General features: G+C 40.0%; 1 protein-coding gene across 1 annotated transcript; it reads left to right on the plus strand.

The window, feature by feature from the left end:
* Positions 1-282: 282 nt before the first annotated feature.
* On the plus strand, positions 283-13192 carry LOC110535631 (large ribosomal subunit protein uL15m). Its single transcript, XM_021620743.3, has 5 exons — positions 283-800; positions 8770-8927; positions 9160-9325; positions 9648-9771; positions 12775-13192. Exons 1-5 carry the CDS (start codon positions 696-698, stop codon positions 13110-13112), a joined length of 891 nt encoding a protein of 296 aa, XP_021476418.2. The 5' UTR covers positions 283-695; the 3' UTR covers positions 13113-13192.
* The last annotated feature ends 2947 nt before the right edge of the window (positions 13193-16139 follow it).

The raw sequence follows: 16139 nt of genomic DNA on the forward strand, positions 1-16139 counted from the left end.
GATGGGGAGGGGGTGTGGGTAGGTTGACCTCAGGTCTCCCCACTGGAAGCCCGAGGTAGGGAGAGCGGGGGAATCTATCAAATAGTGCACCTCTAACTTTGTACAGTACTGCACACCACCAAGGTGAATTGGTTTAGTCTTGACACTTGGTTTACAGTGTTGGGGGATGGGTAATGTATTGATGCTCAAGTGCCTAATCAACACAAATTTGTTTCTATTTGTCTTTGTTACTTCTTTTTTATATTTATGAGTCTTATTTTATATATATTTGTATATTTATATGGGGGCGCTGAAGGGGGGTTCGTCCAGGGAGCCAAACAAGCTAGAACCGCCACTGCATACAACGTACGTAGCTGGCGTTCAACAACATAATTGACGATGTATGCTTGGATGGGAAGAAAGCGTTCAATTTGTATCGCCCTTGGCCCTATGATTTGCGATAGTTATGAGGGTACAGTTTGTTTACGTAGTCGCGGGCATCAGTTTGGCAGAGAGCGAGCGCAGTACACATTCATTAACTGGTAAACACAATGGATAGGACAATATTATAATCCACTCAAGCTGTAGGAAATCTAGATGTTCCAAAAATCAGTGAAACAATGGTACTTCCGCTTCCGGGATTGTGTCACGTCACGTGAGCCACATCCATGGTTCCTGATTTTGTCCTTGGGTAACACTGGTATGTGGAGAGGACAATGTCTTTTACCAAAAAACCTGGTGGGAAGGCATTAGATATTTTGCAGAATTTGCCTCGTATTACATTAGCAAACTTGCGACCGGAACCGGGGACAAAGAAAGCTGTAAGTATGCGTTTATTAGCTAGCCCAAAAGTTTCTGAAAAGCTAGCAAGCTAACTATCATGGCTAGGATAGCCAGAGAGGAAGAGGAAAAGAGGGCCCAACTCGGCGTAAAATCTGTCCCTCCAACAGGTGGCGTTTTTTCGCCCACCAAGCAAGGAGGTCTTGCTGTCGAATTTGGTCAACAACAAAATGTAATGGCTTATTTGCTACGTGAGATTTATTTGATCAAATAGATGTTTCCTAATGCTTGAGTTGTTACGAGTGTACGTACTGGTATAAATAGGAGATGTGACATCCCTGCAACTTTGAGAAAAAACACTTTACATCGGAGTTGTCTCGAGATGGCTAAGCATGTTCATGTCATAGCATGTTTATTTATATTATTTTTAAATCCTTTTTTTATTATTATTACATTTCAAATTACAATACAGTAACCACAAAAACAGGATATCAGTACACGTATGTTTTCTCTGAAAAAACATAAAATAACTTTAAAGTAAAAAATAAAAAAAATCACATGAATTGAGTTTTAAAAGTTAAAGTGCCTAAAATAAGGTCAAGGGTTACAAATCTATGATAGAGTTGTAAGAATACAGTGGTTTTTTTTTGTTATTGACTAATGCTAGAGTTTATATTGAATTTGAAGTGGAAATATATTGCATTTGGGGACAGATTTAAAATATTTGTGTTTTGTGTATATAAAATTTACCAGAGAGAATTAAGAAATTAATGACCAATTCAGAAGTTTGGTTTTCATTTGAATACATTGGTCTTATTAATAAAATAAAACATGTAAATCCTTAACTCTTAAATACTTAAATTAACTTCACAGTCACACTCATAAAAAATGTGTATAATAGTTTCCCCTTCTTTATCACAGAAAAGTCATATGTCCTCTAAGTCAGTGGTTCTCAACTGGTTTTGCTTGGGGATGCAAATTTGACAATGACAATTGAGTCGCGACCCAATATTATGGACTGTTGATGATTACATTTTGTAATGTTGTATTGCAGCTGCCTTCTTGGGCAGGCTTTACTTGCAAAATAGACTGTCTCGCGGTGTACTATTATGGTATTAAACTATTTCAAATATTTTTCTAAATCATTTAAATGGAACCTTTATTTAACAAGGAAAGTCAGTTAAAGAACAAATTCTTATTTAAAATAACGGCCAAACCCGGACGACGCTGAGCCAATTGTGCACCGCCCTATTGGACTCACAATCACGGCCGGATGTGATGCAGCCTGGATTTACTGAAAGAACATGTATTATCAGTTCAAGAGAATAAGCCATTTAATTAGGCGACCAGTTCACCTGTGGGGTGTAATAAATGATTAGACTCAGAACATGACATTAAAACCATTCCAATAATGTTAATGAACAGCAACACATACCAGTGTTTAAAATAGAAAAAACAACAATCATTAGGAATTCGTAATCATCAATTACCATGTGAATAGTTTCACAACCTTAAAGTATTTTTTAAATGTGTACGTTTTTAACCAGTTCAATAAAATGTAATATAAATGTCAGAATTAATGAACAATAAAAATTAACATAGTGAACAATAACTCATTAACCTATTTATTTATTGTGTGTGTGGCCTTTCAGTGGGAAAGCTGGGGGTTTCTTCAGATTGATAAGTTTATTGACGTCTGGAGTGATGGTTGACAGGTCAACTCAGAGTTCGTGCTGGCTGTCCAGTCTGTTTCTGCTTATAGTTTTCAGCACGGCCATAGCAGAGAAGCCACTGGGGCGGCAGGTGGTTAGAGCGTTGGACTAGTAACCGGAAGGTTGCAAGTTCAAACCCCCGAGCTGACAAGGTACAAATCTGTCGTTCTGCCCTTGAACAGGCAGTGTTCCTAGGCCGTCATTGAAAATAAGAATTTGTTCTTAACTGACTTGCCTAGTTAAATAAAGGTCAAATAAATAAAATAAACACAGATAGGCAGTGCTGATTCACTACAGGCGAAAGCAGAACTGTGGCTGTGTCTGCGATCAAATGACAGCTCCACCAGCAGATCCTTTTCGTTGCTTGGCAACGTGACGCTTCCCATGTCTAGTCTCGTGTTCTCCACTGGGAACTAGTCGCAAAACTTTCCCTGCAGCGTGACAAGATGCTGTTTAACGTAGTTTTTTTCTTCAGTGTATCGCGATGTGCTATGTTGGTCAGATTCTTAATCTCAAAATCAGCATTGGAAAACATGTCAATCCTCCCGTTAGAAACTTGCCCAAACTGCAAATCCATGTTGTCCCTTTCTTCAAATCGATTGTGCCCCCTCCCTCCCTTGCATTGACACATTGAGCGAATTCACATGATCAAAAATATCTGCCAGGTAGGCAACCTGCGCGAGCCATTCCTCTCAATCGAAATGTTCGAAGCTCATAAAAGCGACCCAACACGCTACCCCTGGAAAGCCAGCCGACCTCTGCTTGATAAAGCAGCTGTTGGTGCTGGCTCCCCATATCCCTGCAGAAGGCCTGGAAACACCTGCTTTTCGTCAAACTCTTTTTGATATAGTTGACACACTTGATCACATTCTGGAGAGTGGCGTGGAGCTCAGGCACGATGTCCTTCGCTACCAATGCCTCCCTGTGTAGGAAGCAGTGGTTCAACGTCGCCCTCGGTGCTCTCCAGGATCCGCTGTAATACTCCGGAGTGCTTTCCCGTCATGACAGCTTCCCCATCAGTGGTCACACCGACGCACCCACCCCAGGCAAGTCCCACGGAGCCCAAGTACATATCCATTGTGTTAAAGACAGCCTCTGCGGTGGTGGTGGGCAAATCAGCATTAAAAAGGACCCGCTCCTCGAATTTATTACCCCAGACGTGTCTGACATTGACCATTCGAATTGCATGGTTAGCCACATCTGTGGATTCATCAAGTTGCAGTGCATAATGGACGTTTGCACTCTGATGTCTGGTGTGTTACAGTGGGGCAAAAAAGTATTTAGTCAGCCACCAATTGTGCAAGTTCTCCCACTTAAAAAGGTGAGAGAGGCCTGTAATTTTCATCATAGGAACACTTCAACTATGACAGACAAAATGAGAGAAAAAAATCCAGAAAATCACATTGTAGGATTTTTAATGAATTTATTTGCAAATTATGGTGGAAAATAAGTATTTGCCAAAATGTCTAAACTTGTTTTGTGTTTGTCATTATGGAGTATTGTGTGTAGATTGATTCAATAATTCCCCCCCCCCCCCTCAATCTTAGAATAAGGCTGTAACATAACATTTGGGAAAAGGGAAGGGTCTGAATGCACTGTAAGTTGTGCACCTATCTTGACATGTTCTCCTAAACACAAATTATATTTTGTTAATTAAGTCCTGAAGGTATTGCTTTACATATATAATTAAATTATTTGATGTATTTGGAAGTTACATGTTTCTAAGAACTTTCTATAAGAGAGAATAATTCATTTTTTATCAAATAAATCAAGAACAAATACTTGTTTTTAACAACAGTATCTTTGTTCTACAAAAGTGCCTTGTGTGGGGAGAAGTTATGGACAACTTATTTTCCAGGCTAAAATGTATTTTTCATGAAATTTGGAGAGTTTGATGGGTCATTTTGCTGGAGAATAGTTGCATTTCCACAAATGTAAGACCACCCAATTTCATACAAATATGACAGGGAATGAAGTACCATATAGATTCAGAGCTAAGGATACATTTTTTAAATTCAGTTTACTTTAAAGATATTGTTGATATCAATCAAATCTAGTACTTCAAGCCCACCATCAGCTCTTTGGTTTGATATTACAGACTTCTTAAGTTTGCATTGTTTATTTTTCCATATAAAGTCTAGGAAAGTTTTGTTGATATCCTTGCTGGTTTGATCCACTACAAATAGGGATTGAGCATGGTAGACAAAACGTGACAGGACCCTCCTACCTTCGACAATAAAAACCTTCCAATAATCGAGACGTCACGTAAGGGCCAGTTATTAAAGATGTATTTTGTATTCTTTAATCTCTGAGGGAAATTGAGATGTTGACGGACAATGTTTTTTTTGCCATGTGCAGCCCTAAAAATGTCACATTATCTTTCACTGGAATGTACTCAACAGATTGATCATTTGAGTTATGTATGGATAATATTTCGGTTTTATTTAACTTAAGTTCCAAACCAGAAGCAGAAGAGAATGATTTGATAATATTAAGTGCAATAGTAACTTGATCCTTGTCTTTTAGAAATAGCTGTATCGTCTAGATATGTATAGAACTATTCATATCTTTATAAAATACACTGCTCAAAAAAATAAAGGGAACACTTAAACGACACCATGTAACTCCAAGTCAATCACACTTCTGTGAAATCAAACTGTCCACTTAGGAAGCAACACTGATTGACAATAAATTTCACATGCTGTTGTGCAAATGGAATAGACAACAGGTGGAAATTATAGGCAATTAGCAAGACACCCCCAATAAAGGAGTGGTTCTGGTGGGGGTTGTGCTTACAGCCCAACACCGTGCAGGACGTTTGGCATTTGCCAGAGAACACCAAGATTGGTAAATTCGCCACTGGAGCCCTGTGCTCTTCACAGATGAAAGCAGGGGGTGGCATTTCTTTGGGGGGCCGCACAGCCCTCCATGTGCTCGCCAGATGTAGCCATTAGGTACCGAGATGAGATCCTCAGACCCCTTGTGAGACCATATGCTGGTGCGGTTGGCCCTGGGTTCCTCCTAATGCAAGACAATGCTAGACCTCATGTGGCTGGAGTGTGTCAGCAGTTCCTGCAAGAGGAAGGCATTGATGCTATGGACTGGCCCGCACGTTCCTCAGACCTGAATCCAATTGAGCACATCTGGGACCTCATGTCTCGCTCCATCCACCAACGCCACGTTGCACCACAGACTGTCCAGGAGTTGGCGGATGCTTTAGTCCAGGTCTGGGAGGAGATCCCTCAGGAGACCATCCGCCACCTCATCAGGAGCATGCCCAGGCGTTGTAGGGAGGTCATACAGGCACGTGGAGGCCACACACACTGAGCCTCATTTTGACTTGTTTTAAGGACATTACATCAAAGTTGGATCAGCCTATAGTGTGGTTTTCCACTTTAATTTTGAATGTGACTCCAAATCCAGACCTCCATGGGTTGATCAATTTGATTTCCATTGATATTTTTGTGGGATTTTGTTGTCAGAAAAAAGTATTTAATAAGAATATTTAATTCATTCAGATCAAGGATGTGTTATTTTAGTGTTCCCTTTATTTTTTCGAGCAGTGTATATTAATAACGGAGACAAAGCTAGTTCCGAAACCAATAGTGTACAACGAATGTATTATGAATTTGTGTTAAATTGTATCAAATGCTTACAAAAGTCGAGGAAAATAATAATAGCTTCTGATTCAATTGAATCGGCGTAATCAATCAAGTCTAAAACTAACCTTATGTTACAGCTGATGTGGTGACCTTTCATGAAACCAGTTTGGGTTTCATTAACAAGATGTTTAAAAAAAAAATATATATATCTTATTAGCATATGCCAAAGGTATCAATTTATAATCTGTATTTAATAATGTAATAGGTCTCCAATTATCTATGCAAAGGGGATCTTTATCAGGTTTTGGTATTAAGGAAATAAGCCCTTGTTTCATGGTACTTATCATCTCACCCTTTAGCAAGGCATTCTTGGAACATGTTGAATACTGGTCCCTCTAAATGTTCCCAAAAGTGTAAATAGAATTCCACAGAAAGATCATCTGTTCCAGGTGCTTTGCCCTTCTTCATAGATTTAAGAGCATCTCTAATTTTTGCTCTAGATCTAATTAAGGGCCCTTTAGCTAAATCCATGTACATTTGATCTAGTTCTATTCCAGAGATGTGAACACAGAGACACTGTATTCAAATCTCATTCTTCCTCTGCTGAAAGGGTATCCTTTTCTAAAAGAACATTCAATTTATTCATAAGCTCATCTTCTTTCAAAAATGTTTGCTTCTTTAGTTCCTTACTGCGTGTAATGGTGATAGATCTTACTGAATTTAAATATTTCCCACTTCCATGCTTTGATTCTAAATCATTTGAATTAAACGAGTCTATGATCCAGTTCTTTGTGTTCTTGTTGAAGACTGGATCATTTAGGAGTGAATTATTACGTTTCCAGTGACCTCGAATGCCACTGGATTTTTCAGAACATTCTTTTGTCAATAAAAATCATTGTATGATCAGTCAAAGGAGCATGTTTATGACTTACTTCTTGTACATACTGTACAAGTGGGGGATAAATGAGAAACAGATCAATTCTGGATCTGACCATCATTGACCTATTACACCAGGTGTATTTGTTTTAAGTTCGTTTTAAAGAAACGCCATGTATCAACCACGGTCAGTTTACTGCAACATGAGGTGAAGATGTCACTTTTCTGAGATCTCAGAGCTATTCTAGGTGGAAATCTATCTAAAGAGTTATCAAGTGTTTCGTTAAAGTCTCCAGATATTATAAGCCATGCATTTGTATACTTGTTTTGCAGCTCAGTAAGCCTATCAGCAAGATCCAAAAAATAAAGTCTTATTTGTGGTGTGAGAATTGTTTGAGAATTATTAAATTGCATATAATAAAACAAGCATTATCTTGTACCCATGTCCCATCTTTGGACACACCAAACTCTGAAATATCACCTCTAAACTTATGAAGCAACGTCATAGTACCAGCTGAGTGGTTAGACCCGTGACTATAATAAACAGTATTTCCCCATTTAAATTACATTTTGTCAGGTTATATAACGTTCTGAATTCAGTGCACTAAATATGTCAGAGCATCTCTCTCCGTTGAATACCAGCTGTTGACGTCATCGAATATTTTTTTAAAATAATGAGATCCTCCAAAACACAACCCTGCCAAAGCCGCACTACTTCTTGACATACTGCTCGCTTAACCCAGAAGCCAGCTGCACCAATGTGTCAGAGGACAACTGGCAACCGAAGTCAGCTTGCAGATGTCCGGCCCGCCACAAGCAGTCGCTAGAGTGCGATGGGACAAGGAAATCCTGGCCGGCCAAACCCTCCCCTAACCCGGACGATGCTGGGCCAATTGTGCGCCGCCTCATGGACCTCCCACTCACGGCTGGCTATGACACAGCTTGCAATCGAACCTGGGGCTGCGATGCAGTGCCTTAGACCGCTGCATCTCTCAGGAGGCTCCATTATGGGATATTGTGTGTGTGGATTGATGAGGGAAACAACAATTTTAATACATTTTAGAATAAGGCTGTAACTTAACAAAATGTGGAAAAAGTAAAGGGGTCTGAATACTTCCCGAATGCACTGTACATTTCAATCACATTAAAATAAATGTTATGTTCATTCAAATTACTTCTGTTATACTGTTTGTACATTTTGGCTAAATATATTTCATTATGTATAACAACATGTGCACAATGATGTGCCAAATCTTAATTTAGTGCATTAATATAGGGTAAGCATTTAGAATAAGCCGCCTCAATTTTTGCAGCCATTTTTGGTAATATCACTCTAGGAACTGATCCGTCGTCAATATTGTGGAGTAATTCTAATGCTAAGGAAAGATTTGAATAGTGAAAGCTGGTCCGAGAGCAGCACTGCTTTTCTTTTGATCCTATTGGTAGCAACACATGGTCTAACTACAGACTTAGCAAACGTTCTCTCCATGTGCTTGTTTGGGAAAAACACTTACATCGTTATTTAAGAAACAACTTTATATCTGGAACAATCATTGTAATGCTTAAGTTACATCACAACTGGGAAACGAGGCCCTGGTACCGTCAAATAATGGACGTAAAAAATATGTGTATGTCAGATAATGTGATATAACCAATCTAGCTAATTCATTGCATGAATTCATTGTGACAATGACAAATAATTTACTTTTGATTACTATGTAATATGTCAATTGTTACATTATGAAACATTAATAGTGAAGAAAGAATAGCACAAACACTGATAATGTGAATCCAATTCTGTCTCATCTATCATTTTGTAGGAGAAGAAGCGAGGCAGAGGCCAACATGGAGGAAACAGAAGTGGCCGGGGTCACAAAGGGGAGAGGCAGCGAGGCAACCGACCTCGCCTGGGGTTCGAGGGGGGTCAGACTCCCTTCTATCTAGCCATCCCCAAATACGGCTACAATGAGGGACACAGGTACATTGTTGTTCCATGTGCATTGTTGAACACGCCATGTTCTGTTGGTCATACTATCAAACGGGCATAACGTTCCAATACAGAGATGCAGTCTGAGAAGCAACAAAGTAAGGCTTTGTAGCTTTTCATACTGTATCTCTGTACTGTAATTGTTATTGCCTTGATGTCAATCACATTTTCTATACGTTATAGCCGTTTGTTTAAGGACAGGAGATTATGCTTTTCTTCCTAGTCGGCGGGCTCAGTACCAGCCACTGACCTTGAACAGGCTGCAGTATCTGATTGACCTTGGCCGGATTGACCCCACTCAGCCCATTGACCTGACACAGCTGGTCAACGGCAGGGGAGTGACCATACAGCCCCAGAAGAGGGACTATGGTGTTCAGCTTGTTGGCGAGGTATTTACATTGGCTACATTTACACCTATGAGCTGTCATGACTGTGTCTCCGCTTGATTTGGGGGTGAATTCATTGTTACGGAAGCTTGGGGATGAAACACGATCCCACCAAGGTAGTTGATTACTTATATTTATGTAAAGCAAGGAAGATATGTTATTTAGTGCACATATATTTTGCCAGTAGGGGGCAGTATTTGGCTAATTAGATTGTAGTGTGATTATGCTAGACCAGAGGCAGTTTTTTCCCCGTTCTGTAGGTTTGTTCTGTATTGATTGAAAATCTATTTTCTCTATTCTTGCATCCAATTGTGTGTGTTATCAGGGTGCTGGTATCTTTGCAGCAAAAGTCAACATAGAAGTTCAGATGGCGTCTGAGGAGGCCATTGCTGCCATTGAGAGAAACGGAGGGATCGTCACTACAGGTTTCTATGACCCCAGAAGTCTCGGTGAGTAGTAGTGATGGTAATGTCGTAGTAGATAACGCTTTACAATAAGTTTCCATTTGTAAAGTGTTTATAAAGGGGTTATAATTATGTTATTTAATCAAATGCATTAAACTATTAATAAACGGTTATATCGCATTGGTCAAAATAGTGCAATAACTGGTCAGTGTTTGCCAAATAGTGAGACAATATTTACCTCCAGTTATTAACCATTTATAAATGCACTTACAAATGCATATATTGATGAACCCTTACGCAACCGTATTGTCAATAGTTGCATAGTTGAACAACAGTTATTTTCTCACTTTTGGGTGTGATGCATTGGTGCTCTGTCCCTGGAACAGACAAGCTTTGTTTTCATGTGTCTTGGCCCACGTTTGAAACCCTGATGCCCTGGACAAATTTACATCCAGGACATAATTAAATTATTACCCCTTACCAGATTATATCAACACACACTTACCACTTCTCTGTGATAGTCCAAGTATGGTGAATGCTCTGGTGTGAAATGGTAACCCTAATACCTTTGGTCTGTGTAACAGTGGAAGATATATCCTCTCACAACATGGACTGTTTTGGTCTTCATACCCACAATGAATTGACTGAACATGCTTAACTATGTGCTATCTTCTCTCATGTATGTGGTGATGAGTACCCAATACTGTCCTATAAGTATGTATAAACTCTGAGTGAACTCTTAAATCTATAAATGATTTACCAACATGTATAACTGCTAAAAGTATACCTTATTTTAAGTAACAGATCTATGAACATGTATAACTGCTCAAATTATACCTTATTTTAAAGTGTCAATCCACAGACCAATAACAAATTAGTCACCAATATTTATAACTGCTGAAAAGATTCCTTTAAACGTCGCAGAAATCGCTCTGCCATTTCCTGGTTGCCTAATTTCAGTTTTGTGACAAAACAAGCATTCATTGTGTAGACAATCATTGAACCATCTAGACCGCTGTAAAATATTTTTCCCATAACCCAGAATATCATATTTTTAGCTGTGTGAAGCTGGTGTACAAAACTGAAGGTAAAAACAAAACTTAAAAACAGGAAAGATAGAAATAGCGCACATAGAACAGATGTACCACTTATTAGACTTGCTTTCAATGAGAATGACAGATCTAGAACCTTTTAAAGAAAGTGGAACCCTACTGATCATTTATTAATGAGCTAGGCCTACCAATATTTATATCTTCAAAAAAATATTCCTTAAAAGAAAGTAGAAACCTTCTGGCCATTTATTAATGTCAAGATACAAACATTTTATAACAGTATATAACCTCCTCAAACATGCAATACATACTAAGAACAACATTTCATTTAATAGGATACATTGGGGGGACTCAAATCTGTAGCCTGTCATTGGTATATTGAGTAGCCTATGTAATTCGGATAAACAGGGGGGGTCTTTTTCTCCCCCTTTTAACATTTACAAGTCAGAATAGGAATGTATAACAGATGAACTATTTAAAATACAACACAGTCCCCTTCTGTGTCTTCATCTGTTTCTTTCTTGTTAATCATTTTCCCATCCTGGAGTCTGAGACCTTATGGCAGGGATCATCAACTAGATTCAGCGCGTGCAAATGTTTTTGCTGAGCGGATGGTCGGGGGACCAGAACATAATTCCAAGTAATTTGTAAACTGCAAATTGACTGCAAGAGGCCCAAACTGATATAATGTTTGACTGAAACATAATTTCAAACCTTGCTTACATTTGTATACAATCACGTCTCTCTATTATGCGTGGGAATACTTGGGAACAGATTTTTTTACATTAAAATCACTTGGAGCTGATTTCCTGGTGTTTTACAGTCTTATGTCCAGCAATGAAAAAAAATATATATAAATATGTGTTTTTGTTCAGAAAACCTGGCAGTTGGGAATGTTAGGGAGAGGAATTTATGGCAACTTTATGGCAACCTAGCTACATTACTCTACTATCATTATTATCATAATTTCTACCATTTATGCTTAACTAATTATGTTATCCACTGCTAGCTAATAATATTAATAATAATAGTTAGAGTTTAACATTACTTGTCAACACTAATAGTTGACACTGATGAAAGGGCTTAGCTAGGTAATTACCACATTTTTTGCTAATACGCTAGCTAGCAAGTTAAGTCCTAAAACAGGGGGTCTTTTTCTAGCTAGCTAGCCAGCAAACGTGATCTACTTATTTAGTTAGCTATATCATGCCAAAGATTATCTTGTGTAGTCTAGCAGAATGTCTATATTAAAAAATACATTTGAGGTTCTATCTACTGCTAGCTAGCGGGCTAGCTAACGTTTCCTAGCTATGTAGGCAGGACAGATGTGCTAGCAAACATTAGTTAACTGAGCAGCTGGTGTTTTACAGTCTCCGCTGTCAACATTTGTATCTTGTGAACGTTTATTTTGCGCAATCTCTTTGGTCTGGCCTTCGCACCTTTCTCATAGCCACGTCCAACATGATTGTTCACGACGCACTGTCACATGATGTCAGTGCCAACACAACATTTTGTGCACATTCCAGGTCGTTTATTTTAAGCGCGTTTCACATATCTCCCAAAGTTGGGAACGTTTTTCAGTTTTTCATGGAAGCCTCAATCTATCCGCAATATTAAAGCTGATCTACCCCTCCCCCCCCCCCCATTGACCAATAATTTCTGTTCCTGGGAAAGAGCAGGAATGCATCATACCCAAAAGTGAGAAAATAACTATTGTTTAACTTTGCAACCGTTGAAAATAAGGTTGCATGATTATAATTGTAAGTACATTTATAAATGGTTAATAGCTGGGGGTGTTTTGTTATAACCTATTTATTAATGATTTATTATGCATTTACATAATAAGTCCTTTTAGAAACCCTTTACAAATAGAACCCTATTGTAAAGTGTTACTCCGTAGAAACACATTAAGCCAAAACTTGAATCATCTTGCTATGACGCCACTTACATTTTACACTTGGAGAGGTAGTAACTCTGTGCTTTGTTCTGTCTGTAGCGGTCCTGTGTAAGCCTGTGCCGTTCTTCTTAAGTGGACAGCCCATTCCAAAGAGAATGTTGCCTGGGGAGGACATGGTCCCCTACTACACAGATGCTGCCAACCGTGGTTACCTGGCAGACCCAGAGAAGATTCAAAAAGAACGGATAGCCTTGGCCCAGAAGTATGGCTACGTTTTACCGGACATTTCCAAAGACGAGTTGTTCCACATGCTCTTTATGAGGAAGGACCCCAGACAGATCTTCTTTGGCCTCTCGCCAGGCTGGGTGGTCAACATGACAGAGAAAAAGATTCTGAAACCGACTGACGACAAACTGCTCCAATATTACAATTCTTAAAAATGATTAACATAAACATGCTCTGTTTATATACATAAATGTCATGATGGGTGATTTAAAATAAACGTCTCTTAGCATAACTGGCCAACGGATTCAGCTTTTTCAACACAACTGATGTACTGTGTATACTGTATTAAATGTTCATAATTTAATGCCATAGTTCTCTCATTCGTCTTAGGGGCGTTTCACCCAAAATCTGAAAATAATGTATTTCTATTGTACATCTCTGTAAGAAAGGCACCATGCTTAATGATCAATGCTTATAGTGAATGGAGGAGTAAATTGAGGTTAGGTTACGCACACTACTTGACCAAAAGTATGTGGACGACTGCTCGTCGAACATCTCATTCCAAAATCATGGGCATTAATATGGAGTTGGTCCCCCCTTTGCTACTATACCAGCCTCCTCTCTTCTGAGAAGGCTTTCCACTAGATGTTGGAACATTGCTGTGGGGACTTGCTTCTATTCAGCCATGAGGATTAGTGAGGTCGGGCACTGATGTTGGGTGATTAGGCCTGGCTCGCAGTCGGCGGTCCAATTCATTCCAAAGTTGTTTGATGGGGTTGAGGTCAGGGCTCTGCAGGCCAGTGAAGTTGTTCCCCACCGATCTTGACAAACCATTTTTTATATGGACCTCGCTTTGTGCACGGGGGCATTGTCATGTTGAAACAGGAAAGGCCCTTCCCCAAACTGTTACCACAAAGTTGGAAGCACAGTTGTCTAGAATGTCATTGTATGCTGTAGCGTTAAGATTTCCCTTCGCTGGAACTAAGGGGCCTAGGCCGAACCATGGAAAAAAAAGCCCCAGGCTGTTATTCCTCATCCACCAAACTTTACAGTTGGCACTATGCATTGGGGCAGGCAGCATTCTCCTGGCATCCACCAAACCCAGATTTGTCCAACGGACTGCCAGATGGTGAAGCATGATTCATCACTCCAGAGAACTTGTTTCCACTGCTCCAGAGTTCAGTGGCGATGAGCTTTACACCACTTTAGCCGACCCTTGGCATTGCGCATGGTGATCTGACGCTTGTGTGCGGCCATGTAAACCCATTTCATGAAGCTCCCGACGAACAGTTAATGTGCTGATGTTGCTTCCAGAGGCAGTTTGGAACTCAGTAGTGAGTGTTGTAACCGAGGACGGACTATTTTTACATGCTTCAGCACACGGCAGTCCCGATCTGTGAGCTTGTGTGGCCTACCACTTCACGGCTGAGCCGTTGTTGCTCCTAGACGTTTCCACTTCACAATAACACACAATAACACTTACAGTTGACGGGCTGCTGTAGCAGGGCAGAAATTTGACAAACTGACTTGTTGGAAAGGTGGTATCCTATGACGGTGCCATGTTGAAAGTCACTGAGCTCTTCAGTTAGGCCGTTTTTTGTTGTTTCTCCCCCCCCCCCCCCCCCCAATTTTGTGGTATCCAATGGGTAGTTAGTCTTGTCCCATCGCTGCAACTCCCGTACGAACTCGGGAGAGGCGAAGGTCAAGAGCCATGCATCCTCTGAAACACGACCCAGCCAAGCCGCACTGCATCTTGACACAATGCCCGCTTAACCCGGAAGCCAGCCGCACCACAACGTGTCAGAGGAAACACCGTACACCTGGCGTCCGTTTCAGCGTGCATGCGCCCGGCCCGGCCCGGCACAGGAGTCGCTAGAGCACGATGAGACAAGTACATCCTTGCCGTTCAAACAATTCCATAGCCCGGACGATGCTGGGCCAATTGTGCGCCACACCATGAGTCTCCCGGTCGTGGCCGGCTGCGACAGAGCCTCGACTCGAACAAGGATCTCTAGTGGCACAGCTAGCACTGCGATGCAGTGCCTTAGACCACTGCACCACTCAGGAGGCATTAAGGCCATTCTACTGCCAACGTTTGTCTATGGAGATCGCATGGCTGTGTGCTCGATTTTATGCACCTGTCAGCAATGGGTGTGGCTGAAATAGCCAAATCCACTCATTTCAAGGGGTGTCCACATATTTGTGAATGTGCAGTACCAGTCAAAAGTTTGGACACCTTCTCATTCAATGATTTATTTATTTGTACAATTTTCTACGTTGTAGAATAATAGTGAAGGCATCAAAACTATGAAATAACACCTATGGAATCATGTCGTAACAAAAAAATCGTTAAACAAAATAATCTATTTTATTATTTTAGATTTAATATCTAACATTTGGACTCATCAGACCAAAGAACTGATTTCCACCGGTCTAATGTCCATTGCTTGTGTTTCTTGGCCCAAGCAAGACTCTTCTTATTATTGGTGTCCTTTCAGTAGTGGTTTCTTTGCAGCAATTTGACCATGATGGCCTGATTCACGCAGTCTCCTCTGAACAGGTAATGTTGAGATGTGTTTCTTACTTGAACTCTGTGAAGCATTTATTTGGGCTTCAATGTCTGAGGTTGGTAACTAATGAACTTATCCTCTTCGGCAGAGGTAACTCTGGGTCTTCATTTCCTGTGGCGGTCCTCATGAAAGCCAGTTCAATCATAGCGATTGCACTTGAAAAATATTCAAAGTTCTTGATATTTTCTGGATTGACTGACCTTCATGTCTCCGAGTAATGATGGACTGACGTTTCTCTTTGCTTATTTAAGCTCTTCTTGCCATAATATGGTCTTACCAAATAGGGCTATCTTCTGTATGCCACCCATACCTTGTCACAACACAACTGATTGGCTCAAACGCATTAAGAAGGAAAGACATTCCACAAATTAACTTTTTAACAAGTCACACCTGTTAATTGAAATGCATTCCTGGTGACTACCTAATGAAGCTGGTTGAGAGAATGCCAAGAGAGTGCAAAGTTGTCATCAAGGCAAATGTTGAAGAATCTCAAATATAAAATATGGTTTGATTTAACTCTTTTTTTTGGTTACTACATGATTCCATATGTGTTATTTCATAGTTTTGAAGTCTTCACTATTTAATCTAAAATATAGAAAATAGTAAAAAATCTTTGACTAATGTATTGACTTTGATTAATGTCCGCACGGCAGTCTAAGATGAATGTGC

This window comes from Oncorhynchus mykiss, chromosome 11 (assembly GCF_057628025.1).
Source record: "Oncorhynchus mykiss isolate SJ-2025 chromosome 11, ASM5762802v1, whole genome shotgun sequence".
In the NCBI taxonomy this organism is placed as follows: domain Eukaryota; kingdom Metazoa; phylum Chordata; class Actinopteri; order Salmoniformes; family Salmonidae; genus Oncorhynchus; species Oncorhynchus mykiss.